The sequence below is a fragment of the Oncorhynchus keta genome, chromosome 13, assembly GCF_023373465.1.
Source record: "Oncorhynchus keta strain PuntledgeMale-10-30-2019 chromosome 13, Oket_V2, whole genome shotgun sequence".
Classification (NCBI taxonomy): domain Eukaryota; kingdom Metazoa; phylum Chordata; class Actinopteri; order Salmoniformes; family Salmonidae; genus Oncorhynchus; species Oncorhynchus keta.
The window spans coordinates 40,118,437-40,145,490 of record NC_068433.1 but is presented as its reverse complement, the minus strand read 5'-3'; the positions used below and the strand labels follow the sequence as shown (position 1 = coordinate 40,145,490).

Below are 27,054 nucleotides of genomic sequence, written 5' to 3'. Positions count from 1 at the left end.
TAGCCCTTGTGACTGCTGAGTGTGTGGCAGTATTATTTTCTGTGATTCAGGTGTGTATTTTACTCTTTAAGGCGGAATAAAGGCACATAAGTCTCCCTTCGCCTTTCCCTTCCTCACTCTTCCTCCCCAGGCAGGGCTTTCCTCCACAGCCCCTCCCCATTTCTGTCTCCCACCCCGTAACCATAGGAACCACACCCCCCCTGCCTGATGCTCCTATCCTGATGTGAGGATGGCTTTTCTTTTCCCACACAATGTAATTGAGGCACTTAATCCTTTTTTGATAAACAAAGAAGGTACATGGGGATGAGAAAGAGGGGAGTGAGGGATGAGAGAAATAAAAGCCTAATGCATCTCCATTACAGCCTGTAGGATGTGGAACATTACAGTAATTCCTTAGTAACTGAGACGGAAGATACAAAGGGGGAAGAACGAAACAATTACTGTTGTCGTCATGGACGCAAAACAATAATAACATCACCATCATCGTCACAACAGCAGCAGAGACCCCGTTTCATTTGTTTGGTGACAAAGGCAGATCGTTATTTGTGTCCCTCCGCATTGTGTGGCTTTATTAAGTTGCAGATATGGCTGTTGCGGTGACTGCATTACCGCGACACCGGCAGTCATTAGTCAGGACTGCAGTCAAATTCTATGTGACCGTTGTGTCACAGTAATCACCTCTTATGCACTCTGGACATGTGTTAGTAGCACCCAACTCTATAATGATCATCAGGTCGCTAATGGCCGGGTTCTCAGGACTCTATTGTCCCTCTAACCACTTTGACATCAATGCAAAAATCCCATCAAAATACATGAAAACAGTATTGTGCTTTTACAACTCACCTCACTGTGATGATCAATTTGAAGAAAGATGTTCAACAGCAGGTTAAAACTGAGTGTAAAATATGGTCATTGTGGATGTTGTTTCAAAGCCTAGCACAACGAAATGGAAAGTGCTTTCTATGGTGATGATTAATTCAAAACATCCATATGCATATTAGAGCTTATGCCTATATATGAGTCCAACCCTTCCCCCCCCAAAAAAACAGATTTAAGATATATTTGGTACATAATTTCAGAGATACCCTACATTATAATGAATTTGTATTTGAGTTTGAATAGCCTAGTAATAGGGCGCTTTTTATATTTTCATAATGAATAGGCTAATGCATTACCTTAAGCTACAGAATATCTCACCACCGCGTTTCAATCTCCTCCCCTGTCTCCTTTCTTCAGCGCCCAGAGAGAGGAGCTGTCAACAGTTTAATGAAATACAAAAGTATGTGGACACCCATTCAAATGAGTGGATTTGGCTATTTCAGCCAAATCGAGCACACAGCCATGCAATCTCCATAGACAAATATTACTGTAGAGCTCAGTGACGTTCAACATTGCACTGTCAACATCTAGGAGCAACAACGGCTTAGCCACAATTTGGTAGGCCACACAAGCTCACAGAACGGTACAGCCGAGTGCTGAAGCAAGTAGCGCATAAAAATCGTGTGGCCTCGGTTGCAACACTCACTACCGAGTTCCAACCTGCCTCTGGAAACAACGTCAGCACAAGAACCATGGCCGAGCAGCTGCACACAAGCTTTAGATCACCATGCGCAACGCCAAGCCGTCGCTAGAGTGGTTTAAAGCTTGGACTCTGGAGCAGTGGAAACACGTTCTCTGGCAGTCCGATGGACTAATCTGGTTTTGGCAGATGCCAGGAGAATGCTACCTGCCAAATGTAAAGTTTGGTGGAGGAGGAATTATGGTTTGGGGCCCTTTTCCATGGTTTAGGCTCCTTAGTTCCAGGGAAGGGAAATCTTAATGCCGACAATGACATTCTAGATGATTCTGTACTTCCAACTTTGTGGCAACAGTTTGGGGAAGGCTCTTTCCTGTTTCAGCATGACAAAGCCCCTGTGCACAAAGCAAAGCCCATACAGAAATGAGCTTGGTGTGTAAAAACTTAACTGGCCTGCATAGAGCCCTGACCTCAACCCTGACCTGTTTCGTTGGGAACACCTTTGGGATGAATTGGAGTTGTCAAGCACCTCTAAATCTAACATATAGGACCTGTTTCAAATTCACTTTTACGCTCAACATAGCTACTTCGTATGTGCACTCTAACTCCGGAATGGGAAAAAAGTATAATTTCTATGTTACTCAGCTAAGTTCAATTATAATCTTCTTACTATAAAATCATATAATATAAAATAATTGGCATGGGACTTATACGCTTGTCTTGTCAGCTAAATGAACAAGCCTACAGCCTATGGCATGAAGCATAGTCAGATAACATACAGTAGGCCAACATATTCTATTCTTCTGAATTCATTTTCTTCATGTCATAATGTTTCTCTAGACCTGCCTAAAATAAATAATGGATGTATTGTGATGGTGTATATTCAATTGATTTATTATATATGTTTTTACTGTAGATGATCCAAAGGGCGCACGCATCAGCAGCTTGTGTGTGTGTGTGTGTGGATGCCTGGAGATGCTAATCGTGTTTATGTTAATTAACGGCCAATTACCGTGAGAACGGCAATGTTTTGCGTGACAATAACCGTCAGACAAAATTACATGACCACCACAAACAAACATCATTTGTTCAAAGAAAATCAAATTGTATTTGTCACATACACATGTTTAGCAGATGTTATTGCGGGTGTAGTGAAATGCTTGTGCTTCTAGTTCCAACAGTGCAGCAATAGCTAACAAGTAATATATAACAATTTCACAACAAATGCCTAATACACACAGATCTAAGTAAAGGAATGGAATTAAGAATATATAAATATATGGATGAGCAATGTCAGAGTGGCATAGACTAAGATACAATAGATGGTATAGAAGTATATACATATGAGATGAGTAATGCAAGATATGTAAACATTATTAAAGTGTCATTGTTAAATTGATTAGTGTTCCATTTATTAAAGTGGCCAATGATTTCAAGTCTGTTTGTAGGCAGCAGCCAGCCTCTCTCTGCTAGTGATGGCTATTCAACAGTCTGCTTTGAGCCTCTGCTTTGATGCACATATACTAACCTCGCCTTCTGGATGATAGTGGGGTGAAAAGGCAGTGGCTCGGGGATTTGTTGTCCTTTTTGGCCTTCCTGTGACATTGGTTGCTGTAGGTGTCCTGGATTGGCAGATAGTTTGCCCCCAGTGATGTGTTGTGCAGACCACCGTCTGGAGAGCACTGCAGTTGTGGGCGGTGTAGTTGCTGTACCACGCGGTGATACAGCCCGACAGGATGCTCTCAATTTTCATCTGTAAAAGTTTGTGAGGGTTTTAGGTGACAAGCCAAATATATGGTTCAGTGTAAACTGTTGTATTTTATTATGTAAAGTTGCAACCGATTTCTTTCAACATTCAACTTACTTTTATCCTTTTGTTAAACCTAATAAATCGCCTCTTCACTCTTGATGTTGAGACGGGTGTTTTGTGGGTACTATTTAGTGAAGCTGCCAGTTGAGGACTTCTGAGGTATCTGTTTCTCAAACTAGACACTCCAATTTACTTATCCTCTTGCTCAGTTGTTCACCGGGGCCTCCCAATCCTCTTTCTATTCTGTTAGAGACAGTTTGCCCTGTTCTGTGAAGGGAGTAGTACACAGCGTTGTACGAGATCTTCAGTTTCTTGGCAATTTCTCGCATGGAATTTCTCAGAACAAGAATAGACTGACGAGTTTCAGAAGAAAGTTCTGTTTTTAGCCATTTTGAGCCTGTAATTGAACCCACAAATTCTGATGCTCCAGATACTCAACTGTTCTAAAGAAGGGCAGTTTTATTGTTTCTTTAATCAGAATAACAGTTTTCGGCTGTGCTAACATCATTGCAAAAGGGTTTTCTAATGATAAATTTGGATTAGTTAACACAACGTATCATTGGAACACAGGAGTTATGATTTCTGATAATGGGCCTCTGTACGCCACAAAAATAATCAGGTTCCAGCTACAATAGTAATTTACAACATTAACAATGTCTACACTGTATTTCTGATCAATGTGATGTTACTTTAATGGACAAAAAAATGTGCTTTTCTTTCAAAAACAAGGACATTTCTAACTGACCCCAAACTTTTGAATGGTAGTTTGTGTGTGTATGTATGTATGTATGTATGTATGTATGTATGTATGTATGTATGTATGTATGTATGTATGTATGTATGTATGTATGTATGTATGTATGTGTATATATATATATATATATATATATATATATAACCCATTTTGTACCAAGTACATTTTTTATTTTTACCTATTCACATTTCTTCAATTAGGTTACAAGGAATTAAATACATTTCCTGTACATTTCAAAATATTACGTTCTTTGTATAACATGAAATAAAGACTCCAAACCCTTTCTTTACCTAAGACTTTCACATTAACTGGTTACAATATTGTAACCAGATGGTGACCAGCTCTTTAATATCACATTACTTACGCAGATATTATTTCAAAATCCTGTACAGTCATTCTGAAAAGTACTTTTTCCTCTCATGGCTAACTACCAGGAGGAGCTTATATTCATGAGCTCACCTTGAGTGACAGCTCTTTGAAACGCCTATGCCAAGCAACTAGGATGCAGTGTTGCAGTAAAAATCCCCTCAAGCTAAATTGGTGATGCACAAAACAACTCAAGCGACATTGAAATTGCATCAACAATATATATATATATATATATATTTACTTCTCCCATCTGGCATGTCCTTTGTGCTGCGTTTCTCAGCAGCACTGACGGATGGATGTGTTGACTTGACAACTGTCAGAGTTTTGAACGACCCTTCCCCCCACCTTTTGCTCCATGCAGACTGAAGACCTAGCTAGCCAGTATCTAGCTAACACCAGACACAGATAAAATGGGAAACATATAAGTATATTTGCCATAGGTAGATAGTAAATATAATGAAAAGTTTACCCTAACACCCTACAGTAAACATTTGAGCACCAGTAGAGTAGCTATCTATCTATATAAACCATGCCCATCTGCAAACACGCCTTAGGTAAGAGAATATATCATGATACCAGTGGATAATTAAAATGGGCTCCCAAGTGGTGCAGTGGTATAAGACACTGTATCTCAGTGTAAGAGTACCTGGTTCAAATCCAGGCTGCGTCACATATGGCTGTGATTGGGAGTCCCATAGGGCAGTTCACAATTGTCCCAGGGTAGGCAGTTATTATAAATACGATTTTGTTCTTAACTGACTTGCCTAGTTAAATAAAGGTTAAATTAAAAAAGCTCACCTTGTCCCCTTAATAATGAATCAACAGGAGGGGGCCAGTAACTTTATGATCACATTTTATCAATGTAGAAGCAACAGTCATTTTTCATACTTTGATCAGATTTCCTTCAGATATCCTCCAATTTCTTTATGATTCAGTGCTGGCAGTGAACATATAATCATAAAAGAAGAACATATTACCTGGAATGACATTCACGCTCACGGGTGGCCAAAAGAACAAACAAAGTCACACCCCCAATAGGCCACACCTCCAGCTCTTCTGATCGGCTGCTGCTACATTTCTCCCACCGCTAAGCATAGCGCTTGAGGTGTTGAAAGCAATTTAGAAGCTTTCATCCAACTCAGAAACTGATATTGATCTGTCCAATTATTAATTTGATTTCAGACACAAACGTAATAGAATACGGTGAACGAACCAAAGCTTCATTTTGGATCATACCACTCAGAAAAAGGCACTTCAGATGAACAACAGTGCCGTTCCTCTTTTTACAGTGAGTATTAGAGAAAGAAACTAAGGTGCACTTGTCCAACAAAACACAAATGATTTGCATCAGAGCGTGAGTGTTCGGTTCGATGATTTCTTCAAGAATACTTGGTGGAGCATGGAGGCTTGGTTCGATTCCCAAGGACCACCCATACGTAAAATGTATGCCCGCCCGCATGACTGTAAGACACTTTGGATTTAAAGTGTCTGCTAAATGGTACATTCATATATATTATTACTTTATTGTGACCCGATCTTGGTGATTAAAAGCACCATTCTTTCCACTATATTGTGCCAACCTCGCTACCGGTAATTCAGATGTGTGTTTAGGACCACTGAGCTTGTAGGTCAGAGAGCCCAGAGCAGAGCAGGGACAGTAGGGCTCACTACACTGTCATACTGAACAGTGGCGATGGCATAGTTCAGGTTTACCTAGGTCAACATACCGTCTCCAATTAGCACTAGCATACATGGAGAGAGTAACCAGTGTCACACTATTGTGCCAACCCGAACCGTACTGGTCCAGGATACTTTATTTTCAGATTGTCCTTTGCCCCACGTTTCATGTGATAAAGGCATAATGGAAGGATCCTTATGTACTGTAGCCTTGATTATTATGTGATCTCTTAAGAATCTCAGTAAGCTGTATTTAACTCTCTCTCTAAAACCCAGGGACATTTAGACTGTTACAATACTTGTTTCTGTTTCACGCTACTTGCTAGAAAATATTACACGGTGAACCTGGTCCTCTGTAGCAGCTGGATCGTGAGTTCGATTACCAAAAATCACCCACATGTAAAAAACGTGTGCATGACTGTAGGTCACTTTGGATAAAAGCATCTGCTCAATGGTTTGATTGTTATATATATTATGAACAATATTTGAACAGTTTGAACGGTTGAGTTACAATACCACACTACACCAGTTCCCCTCCCGTATTAAGTGAGGCAGAATCAGTCACGCAAGACATTGCCTTAACGTACTGTATAGTTGAGACAGAGAAGAAAGATGCTAATGAAACTCTATCAGTTGTCACGTGAGCCTATTCATTCCAGATGAAACCGAACTGGGAGATTAACCCTGTTACGTGAGCCGCAGAAAACATAACGTCTCGATGCCTGCTGGTGCCCCCTCTCCTCGCCTCTCTTCTCCTCCTCCTCCATCCCAGCATCTTCCTCTCCTCCACCTCTTAGTCCTTATCGCTGAAAAAACAGTGAAGATGAATGCAGGGCAGGCTTCGGCAGGGACAATAGCAACCATCTGGTGGAGTGAGTGGGTGAGTGAGTGGGTGGGTGAGTGAGTGAGTGAGTGAGTGAGTGAGTGAGTGGTCGGGTGGGTGGGTGAGTGAGTGGGTGGGTGGGTGGGTGAGTGAGTGAGGGGGTGAGTGAGTGGGTGGGTGGGTGAGTGAGTGAGTGAGTGGTCGGGTGGGTGGGTGAGTGAGTGGGTGGGTGGGTGGGTGAGTGAGTGAGGTGTTGAGTGAGTGGGTGGGTGGGTGAGTGAGTGAGTGAGTGGTCGGGTGGGTGGGTGAGTGAGTGGGTGGGTGGGTGGGTGAGTGAGTGAGGTGTTGAGTGAGTGGGTGGGTGGGTGAGTGAGTGAGTGAGTGGGTGGGTGGGTGGGTGAGTGAGTGAGTGGTCGGGTGGGTGGGTGAGTGAGTGAATGGGTGGGTGGGTGGGTGGGTGAGTGAGTGAGTGAGTGAGTGAGTGAGTGGTGAGTGAGTGAGTGAGTGAGTGAGTGAGTGAGTGGTCGGGTGGGTGGGTGAGTGAGTGGGTGGGTGGGTGGGTGAGTGAGTGAGGTGTTGAGTGAGTGGGTGGGTGGGTGAGTGAGTGAGTGAGTGGTCGGGTGGGTGGGTGAGTGAGTGGGTGGGTGGGTGGGTGAGTGAGTGAGGTGTTGAGTGAGTGGGTGGGTGGGTGAGTGAGTGAGTGAGTGGGTGGGTGGGTGGGTGAGTGAGTGAGTGAGTGGTCGGGTGGGTGGGTGAGTGAGTGAATGGGTGGGTGGGTGGGTGGGTGAGTGAGTGAGTGAGTGAGTGAGTGAGTGAGTGAGTGAGTGAGTGAGTGAGTGGTCGGGTGGGTGGGTGAGTGAGTGGGTGGGTGGGTGGGTGAGTGAGTGAGGTGTTGAGTGAGTGGGTGGGTGGGTGAGTGAGTGAGTGAGTGAGTGGTCGGGTGGGTGGGTGAGTGAGTGGGTGGGTGGGTGGGTGAGTGAGTGAGGTGTTGAGTGAGTGGGTGGGTGGGTGAGTGAATGAGTGAATGGGTGCATGCAAGAGTGCAAGGAAGACTTGGACTGGGTCCTAGCTGTTTGCCACCAGTCCTTCTTTTGTCCTTGTACTGGGCACCAACACAGAGACAATGACTAAGGAAGATGAGAGTTCATTCTTTTTCTGTCCTCAGTTTATGCAAATTTGTGCAGCGAGCTGTGAATAATCTGTATTAAGGCGTCAGCATGCTTCTGGTGGCTGGTGAACCGAACGAGTGTGCTGGCATACTCCCTTAACAGACATTTGCTTGAAAAACAAGAAAAAAGCGTGAAGAGTACTCTTTGTTCATTTTGAGATACCGTAGACAGTTCCTCAAAATAGTCAGAAGGTAACTCAAGAAATCTGTCAGTAATTTGACGTTTTTTGCTGAGGTCTTAGTCGAGCAATTTTACATCTAACTGAGATGTTTGGTGCAGTATTTCTAAATAAGAAAATGTTAATGAAAGCTAGTCGACCCTCGTTGAATGACATCAAAGACTTTACTGAAGAATGCCTACTGTTGACCAATCACCGACGAAGGGGCGTAGACTTTGGCAAACGACTTCAGCTTGCCTCAAGAAAACATTTTGTGTGCCCGAACCGAAAAAATACATACCAAAGTCCAAAACAAACCAAAACGTCACAAAATGTCGTGATAATCTATGCACAAACTCTTCCAAGCGGACGCCTTTACAGTACTACACTGCTGTGTCAGATAATAATGTAGAGATATACTGTAGATCTGGTTGATTTGATACATTATTATCCAGTGCTTAAGAGTGCATAAGGCTTGATGCTGTGGGTACATTGTGCTACTGTTCCTTCTATCCCAGTTTGACATGGCTGATCGTGTGTGTGTGTGTGTGTGTGTGTGTGTGTGTGTGTGTGCGCAAATGAAATAAATATAATTCCTTTGAAGCACTCTGCGTTGTGACATCCTTCCTATAAAGGTGTAAATGGCACGTGTGTGTGTGTGTGTATGTGTGTGCGCAAATTAAATAAATATAATTCCTTTGAAGCACTCTGCATTGTGACATCCTTCCTATAAAGGTGTAAATGGCGCGTGTGTGTGTGTGTGTGTGTGTGTGTGTGTGTGTGTGTATTTCCTCATGTGTTGTGTGTGTTTTTTTCTACAAAGAGGGCAGCATATTAACTGAAACAAATTGGATTTGGGCGACTATTAAGGAAGCGTGCTGTGAACGTGCAGCCTCTGGAATTAAATGGAATACGTAACACGTTTTTGGGAAAATAATATGCACAGCTTTTCCACAGCTTGACTTAAAGGGCCATTCAGCAGTTGAAACAATAAAAAAGCATTTTCCTCGCCACTGTTTTGGTAAAAAGTTGATGGATGGGTCGGGAGAAATGATCTATGGATGTTCACAAACATTGGAGTAAAATAAGTGTTCTGATGGGGTTTGACAGTTAAACTAAGCTCCTGAGGCATGTGTAAGTTATATTCTTCAAGAATCAAATGGGAATCAATGGATGTTTCAACTGCTGATTGCCCCTTTAATGGGATTTGGAGCGAAAGGGTGAAACTGCAGCATAAATCTGAAATTACCTCGTTCTCTTTACCTGCTCTACTCAACCAGTTATAAAGCGCTTTCCTCAACTGAGATGAAAGGCAAACGCCAGAGTAGAAAGAACAGCTTGAAAAGCCAATGCTGCCATTTATTTTCACAGAGCTACTGTAGGTCCACTTTGGAGTATTTCATTCAAGTCAAATTAGATCATTACATTTTTTTTTTATGAAGGTCAACGCCGAATAAATCAGTTCATTGAAAAAGGGAAAGTTATTCAATTGTGTTCACGGGATAATCTCTGCACTCAGAACCAACGATAAGGCTGTGTCTAGATGCTATAATAAAAGACCTGTGTTTGAACTGGCTGATGACCATCAGGGTTTAGACATGTCTAATCCTGTGTGCACACATTGCAGAGCGCTAGCCCACTGTCTTCCTGACATCCCTAGTTCCGATAATAAACAACCAGTAGACCCGTGTTTCCGCAGGCTGATGACCATCAGGGCTATGACATTTCCGACCCTTTTGACCATAACGCGCCAGACTAGACTGGTGTTTTTGCGCCGTCCAGATGATCTCTGATCCTGTTTGCCCACACCACAGATGGAGCACCGTCACCGTAAGAAGGAGACTCCGGTGCCGGCCAGCACGCACCACCTCTTCGTCCACATGAAGAGCCTGATGAGCTCCAACCTGGGAGAGGAGCTGGAGGTGTTCTTCCACATCTACGACGGCAGGGAGAACAAGCCACTCAGGTAAACGGTGCAACCTCTGTGACTGTATGTCCTGATACTAACACGGGTATACAACTTAGAACGAAACACTGTATTGGCATGCGTTCTCAGTGATGTGCTACTATCGATATGTTGTTGACTTTGAAGTGTGCGCTCGTACGTGTAAACGTGTAAATTGTAGCATGTGTGCCTTGCATCTGCTGGCGGCTGCCCCAAATCAAATTCAAAGGGATGAACACATTTTGTGTTGTGTTTTATTGCATGGCATTATATATTTAAGTGGGTAGGGTCTCATAATGTTGTTTTGAAGGGAACAGGTTTGACTGACCTCTGACCTTGTGTTGGGGGTCTTTGCAACTAACAATGGAATTCCATTTTGAACCAGTTCCGGCGTCTAGCAACCAGTCTATCGGTTGTGTTTTTTTCCCTTGGTCTCCGTTGAGGCTACCACACTTGTGGCCAATCCTATCGGACTGTAATGCTGCGTCACAGTGAGCTGGTGGCATGGTTGAAGTGGGTAAGACCGTGTTCCTTTCATCTGACTGTAAACACAAGTCTGTCTCAAAGCCACGTCACAGGGTTTGTTTGCGGTTGGCCGTTGCTGGTGGTAGTAGTTGAGGGAGGCACACGGGTGCTTACGTGTGAAGGAACACCACACACACGCACTTGGATAGATCCACGTGCCCGCCCGCCCGCCCGCACACACACACACACACACACACACACACACACACACACACACAGTGGCCCGTCGGTAAGAATGTTGTGTGAATTAACGTCACTGTTTCCTATGAAGAGTTGAGTGTGTCATGAGTCAAAGGGAGGAAATTCCATTTCAACTCGCAAATGAATCCATTCATCAGAAAAAGAAAGGGAAGTGTGAGAATAGAGGCTCAAGCGTCCTCTTTCTGTACAACAGTGTCTGACGTCTGTACCCGGTGGCTAACATGATAGAAACTAGGCTGATGGTGATGGGATGAATGTTTCAGCATGTGCAACGGAGACGAGAAGCCAAGTGTATCTAGTCAACCATTATTCATACACAGTTATTATTAGGCATCGATAGACTGATGTCCCAGAATTCATTGTAGAGTCTGTTGTCCAGATAACTGTCAATGGATGTTGCACTATTGTCTCATCCTCCCGGGAGCTTTTCATCCTATAGTTAGTTGTGACACTTCTTCCCCTTGTGAGTGTTGCTGTGACTAATCTGTGACTAATATCACATGAGAGAACACATATTTTCACCTTCTCTGCAGGCTGTGTTGATGGCGTGCTTTGTCTGCCTGAACGTCGAGAGTGTGCACAGGGGAATAAGAGCAGGTTCTGAATAAAATACCTACCTGCAGAGTGCCAGTGGGACTCACTTTAAAAAGGGGCCTATTTAAGTGTGCTCTCTTGGCTCTCTTACTCACAGCTCTGAAGTCCATGATAATGAAGGCAATTCTCACTTTCCCAGCATGCTACTTTGTCGCAGAGTGTATAATTAGCTTCAATGGTATTATCTTAATTTTTGCTCCAACCAGCTCTCTCTCGCTGTCTTGCTCGCTCTCTCTCGCGCGCTTTCTTTTAAAAAGCTTGCCACTAAGCACCTGTGCCCGGTAATTGGTCCTTAATTGTAATGCCATGCCGTTTGAAATGCATTAAGAAGTAAGAGTGCTTAGCACTACGTATATCATAGCTGTCGCTCAGTTGCTTGATAAATATAAACGTAACCCCCCGCAAAACATAGCCAGAATCGTTTGAAAGACTATATTATTTATGTGATTCTTACCTTGATATAGACTTGATGGAATTGTGCATCTTCTAGCCCAGAGACATAAGAAACACGACGCATCCAACTTATCCCAGCCGACTGTCACGTTATATGAATTCGTTTCTCTCTATGCAAGCAGCACTTTATCTTATCTCGTCTTAACTAATTACTTTCTCCCACTCTCTCTTTTTCTCTCTCTCTCTGGCTGGGGGCTGTGGGCTGGGGGGGGACGACTGTTCAGCTTTCTTCAGCTGTCTTCCTCCATTGTTCCTCCATTGTCTGGAAGCTCTGAGTGCCCGCTGAGTTCATCTTCCTGCCACCTATGTTGTCTTGAAGGGGAATCTGGCCACATCCCAAATGGCACCAGCTACTTTTGACGGTGGGCTCTGGTCAAAAAGTAGTGCACTATAAAGGGAATTAGGGTGCCATTTGGGACGTGAGCTCTGTTGTTTTTTTTATGGCTGTCTCCAAGGCTTTTTTCCCCCTCTACCTGGCTGACAGCCAGTTAATTAGTCCTTATGGTTGTTGTGTTGGTTCTGGGTTTGACTGGAGCCAGATGGGGGTCCGACCTGCTCTTTCTCGAGGAGAAACCATGCCAGCACCACCAGCTCAGCAGAAGCCCTCATTCAGAGTCAGACATGGCATCTGTGTTATATCTAATAACCCTAGCATGGATGCAGGCGCACACACACACACACACACACACACACACACACACACACACACACACACACACACACACACACACACACACACACACACACACACACACACACACACACACACACACACACACACACACACACACATTCACGACTACAACCACTCTGAAGAGTGGATGACACTGACAAGCCATCCAGACACCGCTCTCTCTCTTTCTCTCTCTCTACTGAGCAGTTCTGTCAACATTCACTCAAGCCCCTCTCTCTCGGCTGTCATAGAAACAAATGGGTTCCCTCTCCTCTTCCACGCTCTGGTCAGTTTTAACAGGACTAGGGATGGATGGATGAGTGGAAATGGGGCACTAGCTGCTGTCTACACAATCATATATTGTTAGAGCAGCCAGTAAAACAACAGCAGTCTAATGAGAACTGTCACAGATGGTGTGGTGGGGACACATTCACTGATAGCTTGGATGTTGATTGGTATGCTTGTGATTGGTTACATTTTTTTTTCCCAATGTGTCTGGGTCAGTGGCGGTTCTAAATTGTATGGCTCCCTGGGAACCCTCACCCCCACATATCAGCCCCCCGCCAACACAAAAAAAGCACCATTCTGCACTAACGGTCATTTTATACAGCCATTGGAACAACACAAATGAATAATCCTAACTAACGGTTTTCGTCGTCGGAAGAGGAAGAGTAGTCGGACCAAAGCGCAGCGTGGTAAGCGTTCATGTTTTATTATTGAACTGAACACTAATACAAAATAACAAGAGAATAAATTAAACCGAAACAGTCCTGTAAGGTGCAAACACTAAACAGAAAATAACTACCCACAAAAACCCTGTGGGAAAAAGCTACCTAAGCATGGTTCCCAGTCAGAGACAACGATAGACAGCTGTCCCTGATTGAGAACCACACACGGCCAAAACAAAGAAATACAAAAACATAGAAAAAGGAACATAGAATGCCCACCCAAATCACACCGTGACCAAACCAAAATAGAGACATAAAAAGCCAGGGCGTGACACTAACCTTTAAAACTATACAAATATAAAAATATATACAAAAGTAAGACTCATAAATATCAAAAAGAAGTAACAAAGATAAATAGAAACAAATATGTGTTGATTTGGCACTCGAACATCAATACATTACCCGTCCCCGAACACTGTCAACCAAGAGTCAAGACTAAACCAATTCACCTTGGTGGTGTGAAGACTGGTTTTATGTTATTAACGATTTGGCACAAACCAGAAAAAAATGCAACAGTATGTCTGTGAAACTATATATTCACAGTATTATAAATGAATTTCTGAGTTTATTTGGTAGCATTTTGTAGTGTGACTGATTTTACTAATTGCATTAGTACTGTACAAAGTTAGAGATGCGCTATTTGATAGATTCCCCCGCTCCCCCTACCTCAGGTTTTCAGTGGGGAGACCTGAAGTCAACCTAACCCCGCCCCCTCCCCATCTTGTACTTCTGAGTGAGAGACCTTCCCAGGCAGTAGCCTTCCTAGCTCACAAACTAGAATCAGGGCGCCCACTCCGACAAGGTTAGTTGACCCACAGTCCCACACGGTGACGTGATATCATTGACGTGGCGTGCAAATGAGCAATAGAAAACCGACCGCGCAAATGTCACCATTCCCAAATCATTTGCACGGGCACCCCGTGCCGCCCCCGGCTAGATGCCGCCATGAACGGCAGCCCATGTCGCCTATACCTAAATCCGCTTCTGGTCTGGGTCCTCTATGAGACACTCTCCCGCAGTGCTTCACTCTGTGAGTGTGAGTGTGTGGGCCATATTGTGTGGCTATACGGTAGTCCCTCAGACTGATTCAGACAGTCCATTGTGGAGGGATATCCCGTCTCCTCTTCCCCTGGAGACTCTGTATAGCATGGTTCATTTACCTAGCCTTCAACACACACCAGCCAGGTCATTCTGGCCCACGCTCATGTCTGGATCTCTTTCCTAATGCAATCATCGATACCAGGGGAGGAACAAATAAATGCTCCGAGCACTGCAGAGGGACTATGTGATGAGCGGGAGAGAGAGAGGGAGGGAGAGAAGACATTCATTATATTTAAATGAATCCGCTGATAGGCAGTGATATGGTCCCACTAGGGACCTGCTAGTGGCCTGAAGCAACCTGATCAGCAGCCTTGCAGCTGTGTGTGTGTCGTGGGGCTCAGGGATCTGTATGCACTGGAGCGGCTGGTAATTGGAGGATGAGGTTTCAAAAATGTAGTGTTAATTAGAGATTGGAGCGGGTGGGTGTGAGTGCGTGTGTGTGTGACTCCCATGCTTAATGCATAGGAATCTGTCAATCTCCTGGTTGGCTTGCTGAATTAACAGGCTAGCTAGCTAACGGCCCGTGTAAGGCTATAGCTGTAGCAGCGAGGTTGGAGTTGGCTTGCTGTCCCAGCATTACAAGGCTCTCTCTCTGCTTATCTGAGGGCTGTGAAAGTCACCTAACAGGATTAGCTGGCCGTTGGCAGTGGGATGGGACAAGTATGGCAGGGGATGGTGTGAGTGTGTGTGTGTGTGTGTGTGTGTCCTCTGACAGTCACTCTCCTCCCTATCCTTTCAGCATGGGAGCATCTGAGGCCAGTTCTGTTATGCTGCAGTTGGTTAAATGCACATTTTGTAGATGTTTTTGGAATTTGTATATACACAATATGTATAGTAAGTATGCTATGTATACTACTGTTCAAAAGTTTGGGGTCACTTAAAAATGTCCTTGTTTTTGAAAGAAAAGCTTTTTTTTGTCCATTTTAAATAACATCACATTGATCAGAAATACAGTGTAGACATTGTTAATGTTGTAAATGACTATTGTAGCTGGAAACGGCAGATTTTTTATGGAATATCTACATAGGCGTACAGAGGCCCATTATAGCACCCATCACTCCTGTGTTCCAATGGCAAATTGTGTTAGCTAATCCAAGTTTATAATTTTAAAAGGCTAATTGATCATTAGAAAACCCTTTTGCAATTACGTTAGCACAGCTGAAAACTGTTGTTCTGATTAAAGAAGCAATAAAACTGGCCTTCTTTACACTAGTTGAGTATCTGGATCATCACCATTTGTGGGTTCGATTACAGGCTCAAAATGGCCAGAAACAAAGAACTTTCTTCTGAAACTCGTCAGTCTATTTTTCTTCTGAGAAATGAAGGCGTTTCCATGCGAGAAATTGCCAAGAAACTGAAGATCTCCCTTCACAGAACAGCGCAAACTGTCTCTAACAGTATAGAAAGAGGATTGGGAGGCCCCGGGGGCACAAATGAGCAAGAGGACAAGTACATTAGAGTGTCTAGTTTGAGAAACAGGCACCTCACAAGTCCTCAACTGGCAGCTTCATTAAATAATACCTTCAAAACACCAGTCTCAACGTCAAGAGTGAAATGGTGACTCCGGGATGCTGGCCTTCTAGGCAGAGTTGCAAAGAAAAAGCCATATCTCAGACTGGCCAATAAAAAGAAAAGATTAAGACGGGCAAAAGAACACTGACACTGGACAGAGGATCCCGGAGTCACCTCTTCACTGTTGACGTTGAGACTGGTGTTTTGAGGGTACTATTTAATGAAAGACGGAGGGATGGATTTATCCCTTTTATACCACAGTTACCAGGGAAAACAAAGTTAAAGCAGACATTTACTTCTAGAAATATATTTTTTTAGTTGATATTTCAATTCATACTTTCTCCTCTTTTGGTTGCGAGAGATGCAACCCAGTTGTTCATTCTGTATGTTCTGTTGCCATGCTCACTGGCAGTGTTCTTATTCCTTGTTTGCTAACTAGTTACGGCTAACACAGTCACAACCTCTGCAGCCAGAATTAAAGCTAAATAGCGGCATTTGCGTTTGTTACTTCTATAACAATGAGCTGATGATGCCCAATTTTGCCTGGCAAAGGGCCTTCTCATCAGGACACGTAACACTGTTCATTACGAGGAGATCACACTGCATATCAAACACTAGGCTAGCAGCTAGCTAAATAGTTTGTTGCTAGCAAACCTTCCAATATGACGGATTAAAAAAGATCAGTTGCTGAAAACAGCTGGTCAAACTAGACATTTCATGTGGGAGGATATGACAGCATAGCGCCACTTGTGTCATGAAATTCATGTTCATCACTCACCCACGTTAGGTTATTCTCCCCAACAATATGTCTCTGCGTGAACAAATCAATTGCTAGCTAGCTTAGTTTTTCTTCATTGGACCTGCGTTAACAATGTATCCAGTTTCGGTTGGTGTGCGGTTTAGCTTTCTGCAACTTTGTAGCAAGTACGGTCTTCATATGTCGGTGCATATTGCGACGTTTGCCATTTCACTGCTTTTCTTCCATGATCTATAATGTTTTTGTGAATTCCCCCTTCGTCGCCTTGCCATACTGCAAAATTACAATGACATCCGACATTGCAGTGTATCCCCAATGTTATTGCAAAGCGCTTTGCTTTGTTCATTCTAATCTACACTCCGTCATTTTCCTTTCCGTTGGTTGAGAGTCCAAGAACTGGGTTAGAATCGCTCCTGAAGAATTCGCTAAATTCTATGAATATTTCATCTAGTTTGGTAGAAAGGTAGCATAATTTTCTTCTGACATGGAATTTAAGAATATTTTTTTTCTGTGTTGCCGGATATGTTGCGTACAATCTCGTCATGGTGCTATGGCATTAATTCTTCTTCGAGTGTTATTTGCCACAGGGCTCTCTCTCTGTGAATACGGAGGAGCTTACCTCTGGGTTACCTCTTGTTGTACTCTTGTAGACTAATACACTACATCTGCTTGTACTCTAGTACACTACATCTGCTTGTACTGTAGTACACTACTAGGACACTACATCTGCTTGTACTGTAGTACACTACTCTCGTGTGGGAGACCTGATCTAGTAGCTTGCTCGTTGTTTAGCCAACTCCCCTCCTCTGTCATGTTTACTGTCATCACCAACATATATTTTATTTATGGCGTGACAATGAATAACCTCTCTTCCCCTCTTCTTTCCTATTTTCTCCTCATTTCTGCTCCTCCAGTGAGAGGTTCTTTGTCAGACTGAATAAGAACGGAGTGCCCAAGTCGCCGGAGAAGACAGAGAGACAGTGCACCCTCTTTGTGGTGAGTACTGAACTTCACTGTGTCTTCTATGCACCCTGGGGGGTATAGAAGTCATAGTTGTTCTGCACATGACACTTTTGTCTGTTATTGTATTGAGGATACTACCATCACCATTTGATTAAAAATGTATGTGTTTTTCTCTCTTCAGGATTTGGGGAGCAGCGATCTCAGAAAAGACGTCTACATTGTTGTTCACATTATGAGAATTGGTAAGTTCCCAGTGCCCTTAATTAGTCAAACACTACATTTATATTGCATACATTTTTAAAAAAATGAACACAGCTCTAACACAGTAATAACATAGTATTATAGTATTGCAGTAATTATAGCTAAGTGGTAACATTCTCTAATATAGTAACTACAGGGCACTGATGTACAGACATTGACTGTGTTGTCGTTGTGTTGTTTGCAGGGCGGATGGGCGCTGGGGAGAAGAAGAACCTGTGTAGTATCCAGTACAGACGGCCCTTTGGCTGTGCTGTGGTCAGTATCGCAGACCTTCTCACGGCAGACTCTAAAGACGACCACCTGCTGAAGGTTTACGCGTGAGTCACCTTCCATCATATCGAAAGTGCATTTGTACACAGAAGCCACAACCCCACACACACAGCACACACACACACACACACACACACACACACACACACACACACACACACACACACACACACACACACACACATAAACACACACAGGCAGAGACACACAGACACACACACAGACAAACACACAGACACGGGTACTATTACAGCACTCTAGATACATACCCAAGGGATGATTGAAAAAGCCGTTATGGACACAGTAATGGTTTGACCTACATAGGGGTTGAAATGGGTGGACAATAGTCCTATAGTACTTAGCCCAGAGTTTTGACGCTTCTCTGCCTCTATGTTTCATTGGATTTATATTATAAAGTTGAGGAATGTTATTGGGCTAGTATTATCTCGTTGACCCAAATCATGCATGATACACCACGTTTTGCCTTCCTGTTCCAGATGTACCACGGAAAGCGAGTGGTATCAAATCCACGAGAACATCATCAGAAAGGTCAACTCCAGATACAACCTATCAGGTTCCAACACGGGTAAGGAACAACCTCCCTTTTGTATTTCTCACCTCACAACTAGCGGAAATATTATACTTCGAAAATTCTGCCGAACTGAAAATACACGAGATGCGATGGATGGGAGTTTAATGGGAAGCCGATTAGCTCTCTGCTGTACAATTCCACTGTAGCTGGGTTTGTACCACGCTGCTCGGCACAGCTCAATATGCATTGAACTGATATAAATAGCAATCCCCTCCATATGAAACTGACTGTCTGCCGTTCTCCCTAGCAACAGGTTGATGGATAGGAGGAGAACATTAGGTTTAGGCTGTGAGAGGAAATTGCAAATCGGATGGAAAGAAAGTTGATGGAAGACGGTTGAAGACATGTATGAATCTCTTCTCAAATAGGCCTAAATTATATTGTGTGTGTGTATACTTCTCTGTGCGTGCATGCGTACGTGCGTCTGTGCGTCGTCAATGGTTCATTTCAATAGCTACCTCGCCTTATTCTTATATAGCTTGTTTACAACAATAAGATTAGTAGCGAACTGGCCTCTATTCACTCCACAAAACACTGGGAAGGTTTGTAGGATTTGGATGTCCATCAACAGAGTCTATCTCACAGACAGATCTGCCAAGTCTGCTCCTATTTCAGCCTCAGCCCCTCAACAGACCAGCAGTAATTGCATGAGGTGCAGTCACAACTCGGGGATTTGAATAAGCTGGTAGTGGAGGGAGCAGCAGCAACACAGTAATTACGATGACTGACAAAGTCATTTAGCATACTGCGCTATCCGCTGCGAATTTACATGACGTTTTCACCTGAGAGTTAATAACAATAATGAATAATAATGGCTGTCTGTTCTGAAATGTTTTAAACGTGTATTCTTCCATATATAGACACATCCGGTGTGTTTTAATCAAATCAACTATATGCATTGAGCTTGTCTGATGCTTTAAGCGAACTGTTTGATTAAATAATTAAAGAAACACAAATGACGAGAGGGAGTCCGACCGCAATTGATTTTGAGTGTGCAGTGCCTGGCTCAGACTTGCTGCGCTGTGTTAAAAAAAAAAGAGACTGCGAGTGACTGCGCACCGGTTGTCTCTCTCTCATCCCTGCTGCAGCGACCACCACAGAACATCTACAGTGTGTATCGCACTGTCCGTGTTGCTGAATCTGCAACATAATTACAGCCATTTCTGACTGAAAAGTATTGTTTTACCGAAAAAAACATTCCCGATTCCCTCAGCCCTTGATCTCTTTAGTGAAACATGTATGCATCGCATGCACCGGACCAATAGGGTCTGACCTATAGCATATCATAATCACATCAATAAATTGGTTAGAACAAACTCTGAACACTGTAACACATGGCAAATCAAATCAAACCACATTTTATTGGTCACATACACATGGTTAGCAGATATCAATACGAGTGTAGCGAAATGCTTGCGCTTCTAGTTTTGACCGTGCAGTAATATTTAACCTCCCTAGGGTACGTGGGACGCTAGCGTCCCATCTGGCCAACATCCAGTGAGATTGCAGAGCGCCATATTCAAATACAGAAATGCTCATTATAAAAATTCAGAAAACAAAACATATTATACATAGGTTTAAAGATGAACTTCTTCTTAAACCAACCACAGTGTCATATTTATAAAATGCTTTTCGGCGAAAGCATACCTAGCCCAGAACATAGCCCAGTTAACAAATTATTACAAACAGTAACCAGCCAAGCAGAAGCGTTACAAAACTCAGAAATAGAGATAAAATTAATCCTTTACCTTTGATGATATTCATATGGTGGCAATCAGAAGACATTCATTTACTCAATAAATGTTCCTTTTTTTGAATGAAATCTCTTTATGTCCAAAAACCTCAGTTTTGTTAGCGCATTTTCTTCAGTAATCCACAGGCTCAAACACAGTCAGAACAATCAGACAAAAAAATCCAAATTGTATCTGTAAAGTTCATAGAAACATGTCAAACGATGTTTATATTCAATCCTCAGGTTGTTTTTTAGCCTAAATGATCTATAATATTTCAACCGGACAATAACGTTGTCAATATAAAAGGTAAACAAGAAATGCACATGCGCATGAAAAACGGTAGGGTCCACTGTTCAGACTGGTCTTACTCCCTCATTTATAAGAATACAAACCTGAAACGATTTCTAAAGACTGTTGACATCTAGTGGAAGGCATAGGACCTGCAAATGGAGTCCTAAGTCAATGGATACTGTAATGGCATTGAATAGAAAACTACAAAACAAAAAAAACTACTTCCTGAATGGATTTCTCTCAGGTTTTCACCTGCTAAATCAGTTCTGTTATACTCACAGACACTATTTTAACAGTTTTGGAAACTTTAGAGTCTTTTCTATCCACATCTACCAGTTATATGCATATCATATCTTCTGGGCCCGAGTAGCAGGCCGTTTAATTTGGACATGCTTTTCATCCAAAATTCCGAATGCTACCCCCTACCCTAGAGAACTTAATAACAAGTAATCTAACGATTTCACAACAACTACCTTATTACACACAAGTGTAAAGGAATGACTAAGAATATGTACATATAAATATATAGATGAGAAATGGCCGTGCGGCATAGGCAAGATGCAGTAGATGGTAACATTATATAAAGTGGCATTGCTTAAAGTGACGAGGGATACATTTATTACATCCAATTATTCATTATTAAAGTGGCTAGAGATTTTAGTCAATATGTTGGCAGCAGCCACTCAATGTTAGTGATGGCTGTTTAACAGTCTGATGGCCTTGAGATAGAAGCGTTTTTTTTCAGTCTCTCGGTCCCAGCTTTGATGCACCTTTACTGACCTCGCCTTCTGGATGATAGCGGGGTGAACAGGCAGTGGCTCGGGTGGTTGTTATCCTTAATGATCTTTTTGGCCTTCCTGTGACATCGGGTGCTGTAGGTGTCCTGGAGGGCAGGTAGTTTGCCCTCGATGATGCTTTGTGCAGACCTCAATACCCTCTGGAGAGCCTTACGGTTGAGGACGGAGCAGTTGCCGTACCAGGTGGTGATACATCCCGACAGAATGCTCTCGATTGTGCATCTGTAAAAGTTTGTGAGTGTTTTTGGTGACAAGCCAAATTTCTTCAGCCTCCTGAGGTTGAAGAATACGCTGTTGTTGATGCGCCGTTGCACCTTCTTCACCATGCTGTCTGTGTGGGTAGACCATTTCAGTTTGTCCGTGATGTGTACGCCGAGGAACAAAAAACGTTCCACCTTCTCCGCTACTGTCCCGTCGATGTGGATAGGGGGTTCCTACCACTGTAGTGTCATCTGCAAACTTGATGATTGAGTTGGAGGTGTGCATGGCCACGTAGTCATGGGTGAACAGGGAGTACAGGAGAGGGCTGAGAACGTACCCTTGTGGGGCCCCAGTGTTGAGGATCAGCGGGGTGGAGATGTTGTTTCCTACCCTCACCACCTGAGGGCAGCCTTGCGAGGGCTAACACGTTTAAATGTTTTACTCACGTTGGCCGTGGTGAAGGAGAGCCCGCAGGTTTTGGTAGCGGGTCATGTCAGTGGCACTTTATTGTCCTCAAAGAGAGCAAAGATGTTGTTTAATTTTTCTCGGAACAAGACATCGGTGTCCGCGACGGGACTGGTTTTGTTTTTGTAATCCGCATGACAGCAATATGGATGCAGTGGTCTGACAAATAAACTCAAATCGAAGGAATGTTTGGAATACATTTGACTAGTTGTGGAAAATACTGGAGATAAAAAAAAAGAAGGTATGGAGTAAGCGCTGCATGCATATTGTGTGTGCTAAACAGGTGCTGTTAGATTACAATATACTTTTTTTGACAGTTTGGAACAATACTAACAACACTAAATAAATTATAATTATAAATTATAGTGTTTTTTTGTAAACGCTTTATTTACAGCAACGACTAAACTGTCGCATTTATTTTATTTGTGAATGCAATTTCTGTAACGGTTTAGGCCTATTTATTGTTTACGCAAATTATTCAGTGGTCGCTTTGTTATTGTTTTTTTTAAACTAAAATGCTTGATTTCACTTCAAATCACGAATGACTGGTATGCTGTGTGATAACATAAACGAATAAAGGATCGATTGATACAGTAGCCTATATAAGTATTGAAATATAGGCCTCAGTAAGTTATGGTATTAAGACTAAACAGAATGAGGGCCTACAGCTCGATGGAAGTTATACCAGGCTGCTATGGTAAGCCTACTAATGATAATGACATTACTTATTATAATGATGATATTAATAATAATAGTAATATTAACACGAAGAAGGAGAACAAGGAAAGAGGAGGGTTATTATTATTACAAATATAATTTCTCTGACAATATGGAACAGTGTAAACAACACTAAAGAAATTATAAATTATACCAGAGGCTGTTCTAATGGAAAAAAGTGTAAAGATTTTATTACAGCAAAGCAAAGATTAAAAACAGCCGTGAAATTGTTTATCCGACATGTCTGCCTCTCACTGTCAACTGCGTTTATTTTCAGCAAACTTACATGTGTAAGTATTTGTATGAACATAACAAGATTCTACAACTGAGACATAAACTGAACAAGTTCCACAGACATGTGAATAACGGCGCTTCCTGATTGTATTTTTATCTGGGTTTTTTCTGTAACATCAGTTCTGTGGCACTCACAGACAATATCTTTGCAGTTTTGGAAACGTCAGAGTGTTTTCTTTCCAAAGCTGAGCAATTTTCGTGACAAAATATCTTGTTTAAAACGGGAATGTTTTTCATCCAAAAATGAAAAGAGCACCCCCTATATCGAAGAAGTTAATTATGGTTCATTGAACAAGCATGGGAAACAGTGTTTAAACCCTTTCCATTGAAGATCTGTGAGGTTATTTGGATTTTTACGAATGATCTTACCCTAAAAAAGGGATGTTTCCGTGTTTGTTGAGTTTATATGGATGATTTATTAACCTGTTGCGATGAGCAATCCCTTATCCGGGAGCGTAATTATAGCCTCAAGCTCATTACCATAACGCAACGTTAACTATTCATGAAAATCGCAAATGAAATGAAATAAATATATTGGCTCACAAGCTTAGCCTTTTGTTAACAACACTGTCATCTCAGATTTTCAAAGAATGTTTTTCAACCATAGCTACACAAGCATTTGTGTAAGAGTATTGATAGCTAGCATAGCATTAAGCCTAGCATTCAGCAGGCAACATTTTCACAAAAACAAGAAAAGCATTCAAATAAAATCATTTACCTTTGAAGAACTTCGGATGTTTTCAATGAGGAGACTCAGTTAGAAAGCAAATGTTCATTTTTTCCAAAAATATTATTTGTGTAGGAGAAATCGCTCCGTTTTGTTCATCACGTTTGGATAAGAAAAATCCCCGAAAATTCAGTCATTACAATGGCAAACTTTTTTCCAAATTAACTCCCTAATATCGACAGAAACATGGCAAACGTTGTTTAGAATGCTGCTGCCTCTGCCGCATTGTTCTCAACACCAATATGCTGGTTAACTTTGCTATTATGCTTTGCTATTAGAAATGGAAATGCGACAATTCAACAGCGCACTGATGTGTTTCAGAACCTCGGACAGCGACCACTACCCAACGCGGGAGAAAGCACTTTTGTTATAAAATAATATAATTTTTATTTGTGTTGCACCATTGTTCTTACATAATATAACCATATACAATTTCAGTACCATATCTTAGACTGATGGACTGTGCCATCCCAACGGCCTCCACAGTGGATTAGTCCACTCGGACAGGTGTCTTGTGCACCATGATATATATATATATATTTTTTTCTACAGCTCGAGTAAAGCCATTTTAGTCGACCAACAGCCTATCGACCAAACAATCGTCCAGTCGACTAAATGGGGTCAGCCCTAATAGCCCGGCGCCAGTTAAAATCCCAAATGAAAGATTGGAATAAATTAAGATGTTATTTGCTCAGTTGAATTGATAAGCGAGAAATTGGAATTAATTCCCTGACAAAAGTGAACTGGGGAATGATGCTAAGTAGGAGAACAATATCCTTACAGAGATATACTTTAATCAACCATTTACTGCACTCTCTCTGACTCAATGCAGTTAAATTAATAAATTCTATAAGATGATCTTATAATCCTTATATCATATGCATATTGCAGTAGTATCGAGTAGTCTGTTATGTTGTTGTTGATACCAGATAAGACATGCATATTTGATGTTAACTAAGAGGATGGGGATTCAGAATGCTTTTAAGATGTGTTGATTTTTCAGGAGGTTGCAGAAGAGTTTAGGCGGTTTCGACATCGAGGTTATTTGTGGCAGTTTCCATGCAGGATGATATGGTCCAATAACACGTCAGTGTTCAGCTCTGCTGTATTTAGAAGAATCGGTACCCATGCAGTTGATGGAGGGGCGTAGCAACGTATGATACTGTATGCTTCAATACATCACCGAAGGGGAAAGGGGGATACCTCGTCAGGCTGCCATAATCAACGTCCACGTCATTGACGCCGGGTGGGGAGTTGTTGTCGGGGGCTGGGTAGAACGGCAGATTTTCCCACCTAACAGGCTCAGGAGTCGACCCAGCAACTTTTTGGTTACTGGCCCAACGCTCTTAACCGCCGGGCTACCTGCCACCCCGACACTTATCATGGTGTTTCTACACTGAGTGCTTCTCTTTCCATGACATGGACTGAAACCGGGCGAAAGCTACGATCCCTTATTCATGTCACTTGTTAAATCCACTTCAATCAGTGTAGATGAAGGGGAGGAGACAGGTTAACACTAGAACCGCTGGGCCTTGAGGGACCCAGTTCAACCTAAAGAGCGGTCATTCTGACTGCAACATTCTAACAGTGTAAGTCATATATTTAATATATGCCATCGCAAAAATAATCATTTGGTTGTGTTTATGAAGGCCTTGGGTGACATTAGAATATGATTAGTATTTTATTTCAACTAACACGATAGTACTTTCATGAGCTTATGTAACGTAGGCTATATGTAAAAAAAAATATGTACTGTATATAAGAATAAAAATGGCTAAAATTCAAGTGTTTAATCAATTTTATTAGAGGAGTGCCATTGTTACAACGATGAAACAGAAAGCATATGTATTGGAACATGGTAGTAGCCTTTTTATTATATGGACAAAATAAAAATAACCCAACCACCAAGACACATGGTCAACAGACACGCAGTCAAATGATGAACACGCAGCCTAAGCATCATTATCAGTGCCGAGTGGCCTTGATAAATAGTGAAACTCAGGGCAAAAAAAGCTACGAAGGCCTCATAATGAATATGAGTGTAGATATGACAGCAGTCAAAAATAATCAATTATTGTCAGCTCGTGTTTTGTGTGCGTCTACACGCAATGGCATTCGTTGGATTTAGTTTGTTGTCCCTTGTCCTAACAGTTGACACAATTTTTTTTTTTAAACTTTCAATAGCTTGACGCACTTTGACATACCTTTGTTTGGTTGTAGTCTCCTATTGTCTCTTTGTGTCTTGTCATTCTTCCACACTGTTGTACCACAACAGTTGTGCAGCTGCCTTATTTTGGGCAAAGGGAGGGAGCTCCTGGCTCACTTTGTTCATGGTGCCGGGCCAGACTTGTTTTCTTTGCAAGCAACTTGTTCGCCAATTAAAGTGAAGTGAAGCAATTGTCCACGGGGACATTTTTTGCCTGCTGTCCAAAGTGGATATTTTCCCGATATTGAAAGCCATTCATCATGTACAGTTACGCTCACTGTGTAGCCTATTCCAAGTCGGCCAGAGGAGACTGATAAGACAGCTGTGATTGGGTGAACTGATATAGGTAACATACCATTTTAAGATTAGGCCGATAATTAGAATGGATCAATACAATAGAATGGCCCGCCCTGTTCTTCATTCACAATCGGTGTTTATTGAGGAGCGAGGGCACATTCATTAATTATGATTCGGCATAAAACTTTGACAGAGCCACAGTGTACTGAGTAGTTCCACGAAAACCCTGCATGTTGAAAACCTTTTTTAGTAACAGCATGTTATGCATAAAAAACAGATGAGTCATTCCCGAAGAGGTAGAAATGCTGACTTCTACAGAACAAACCCCATTACACTTCCCTTGGATTTACTTGACTGAGAACACTCGTTTCCCCCTGCTAATTCTGTGTATTTAAAGCCATCCCACCATTCCTACTGTACAGGTATGTATCCGCTTCATTTCAATACCAACTCCAGCCTCTTACACGTTCTGCTGT

At 42.3% G+C, this 27,054-nt stretch overlaps 1 protein-coding gene across 8 annotated transcripts in view; it reads left to right on the top strand.

The window, feature by feature from the left end:
- Window positions 1–27,054, top strand: part of LOC118392329 (dedicator of cytokinesis protein 4-like) — a 151,568-nt gene that overhangs the window by 48,736 nt on the left and 75,778 nt on the right. For all 8 annotated transcript variants that reach the window (XM_052460147.1, XM_052460146.1, XM_052460148.1 and 5 more), the window contains exons 8-12: window positions 10,090–10,241; window positions 17,679–17,760; window positions 17,909–17,969; window positions 18,173–18,305; window positions 18,756–18,844. In XM_052460147.1, coding sequence (XP_052316107.1) covers window positions 10,090–10,241; window positions 17,679–17,760; window positions 17,909–17,969; window positions 18,173–18,305; window positions 18,756–18,844 — 517 coding nt within the window. The remainder of the gene's footprint in view (window positions 1–10,089; window positions 10,242–17,678; window positions 17,761–17,908; window positions 17,970–18,172; window positions 18,306–18,755; window positions 18,845–27,054) is intronic.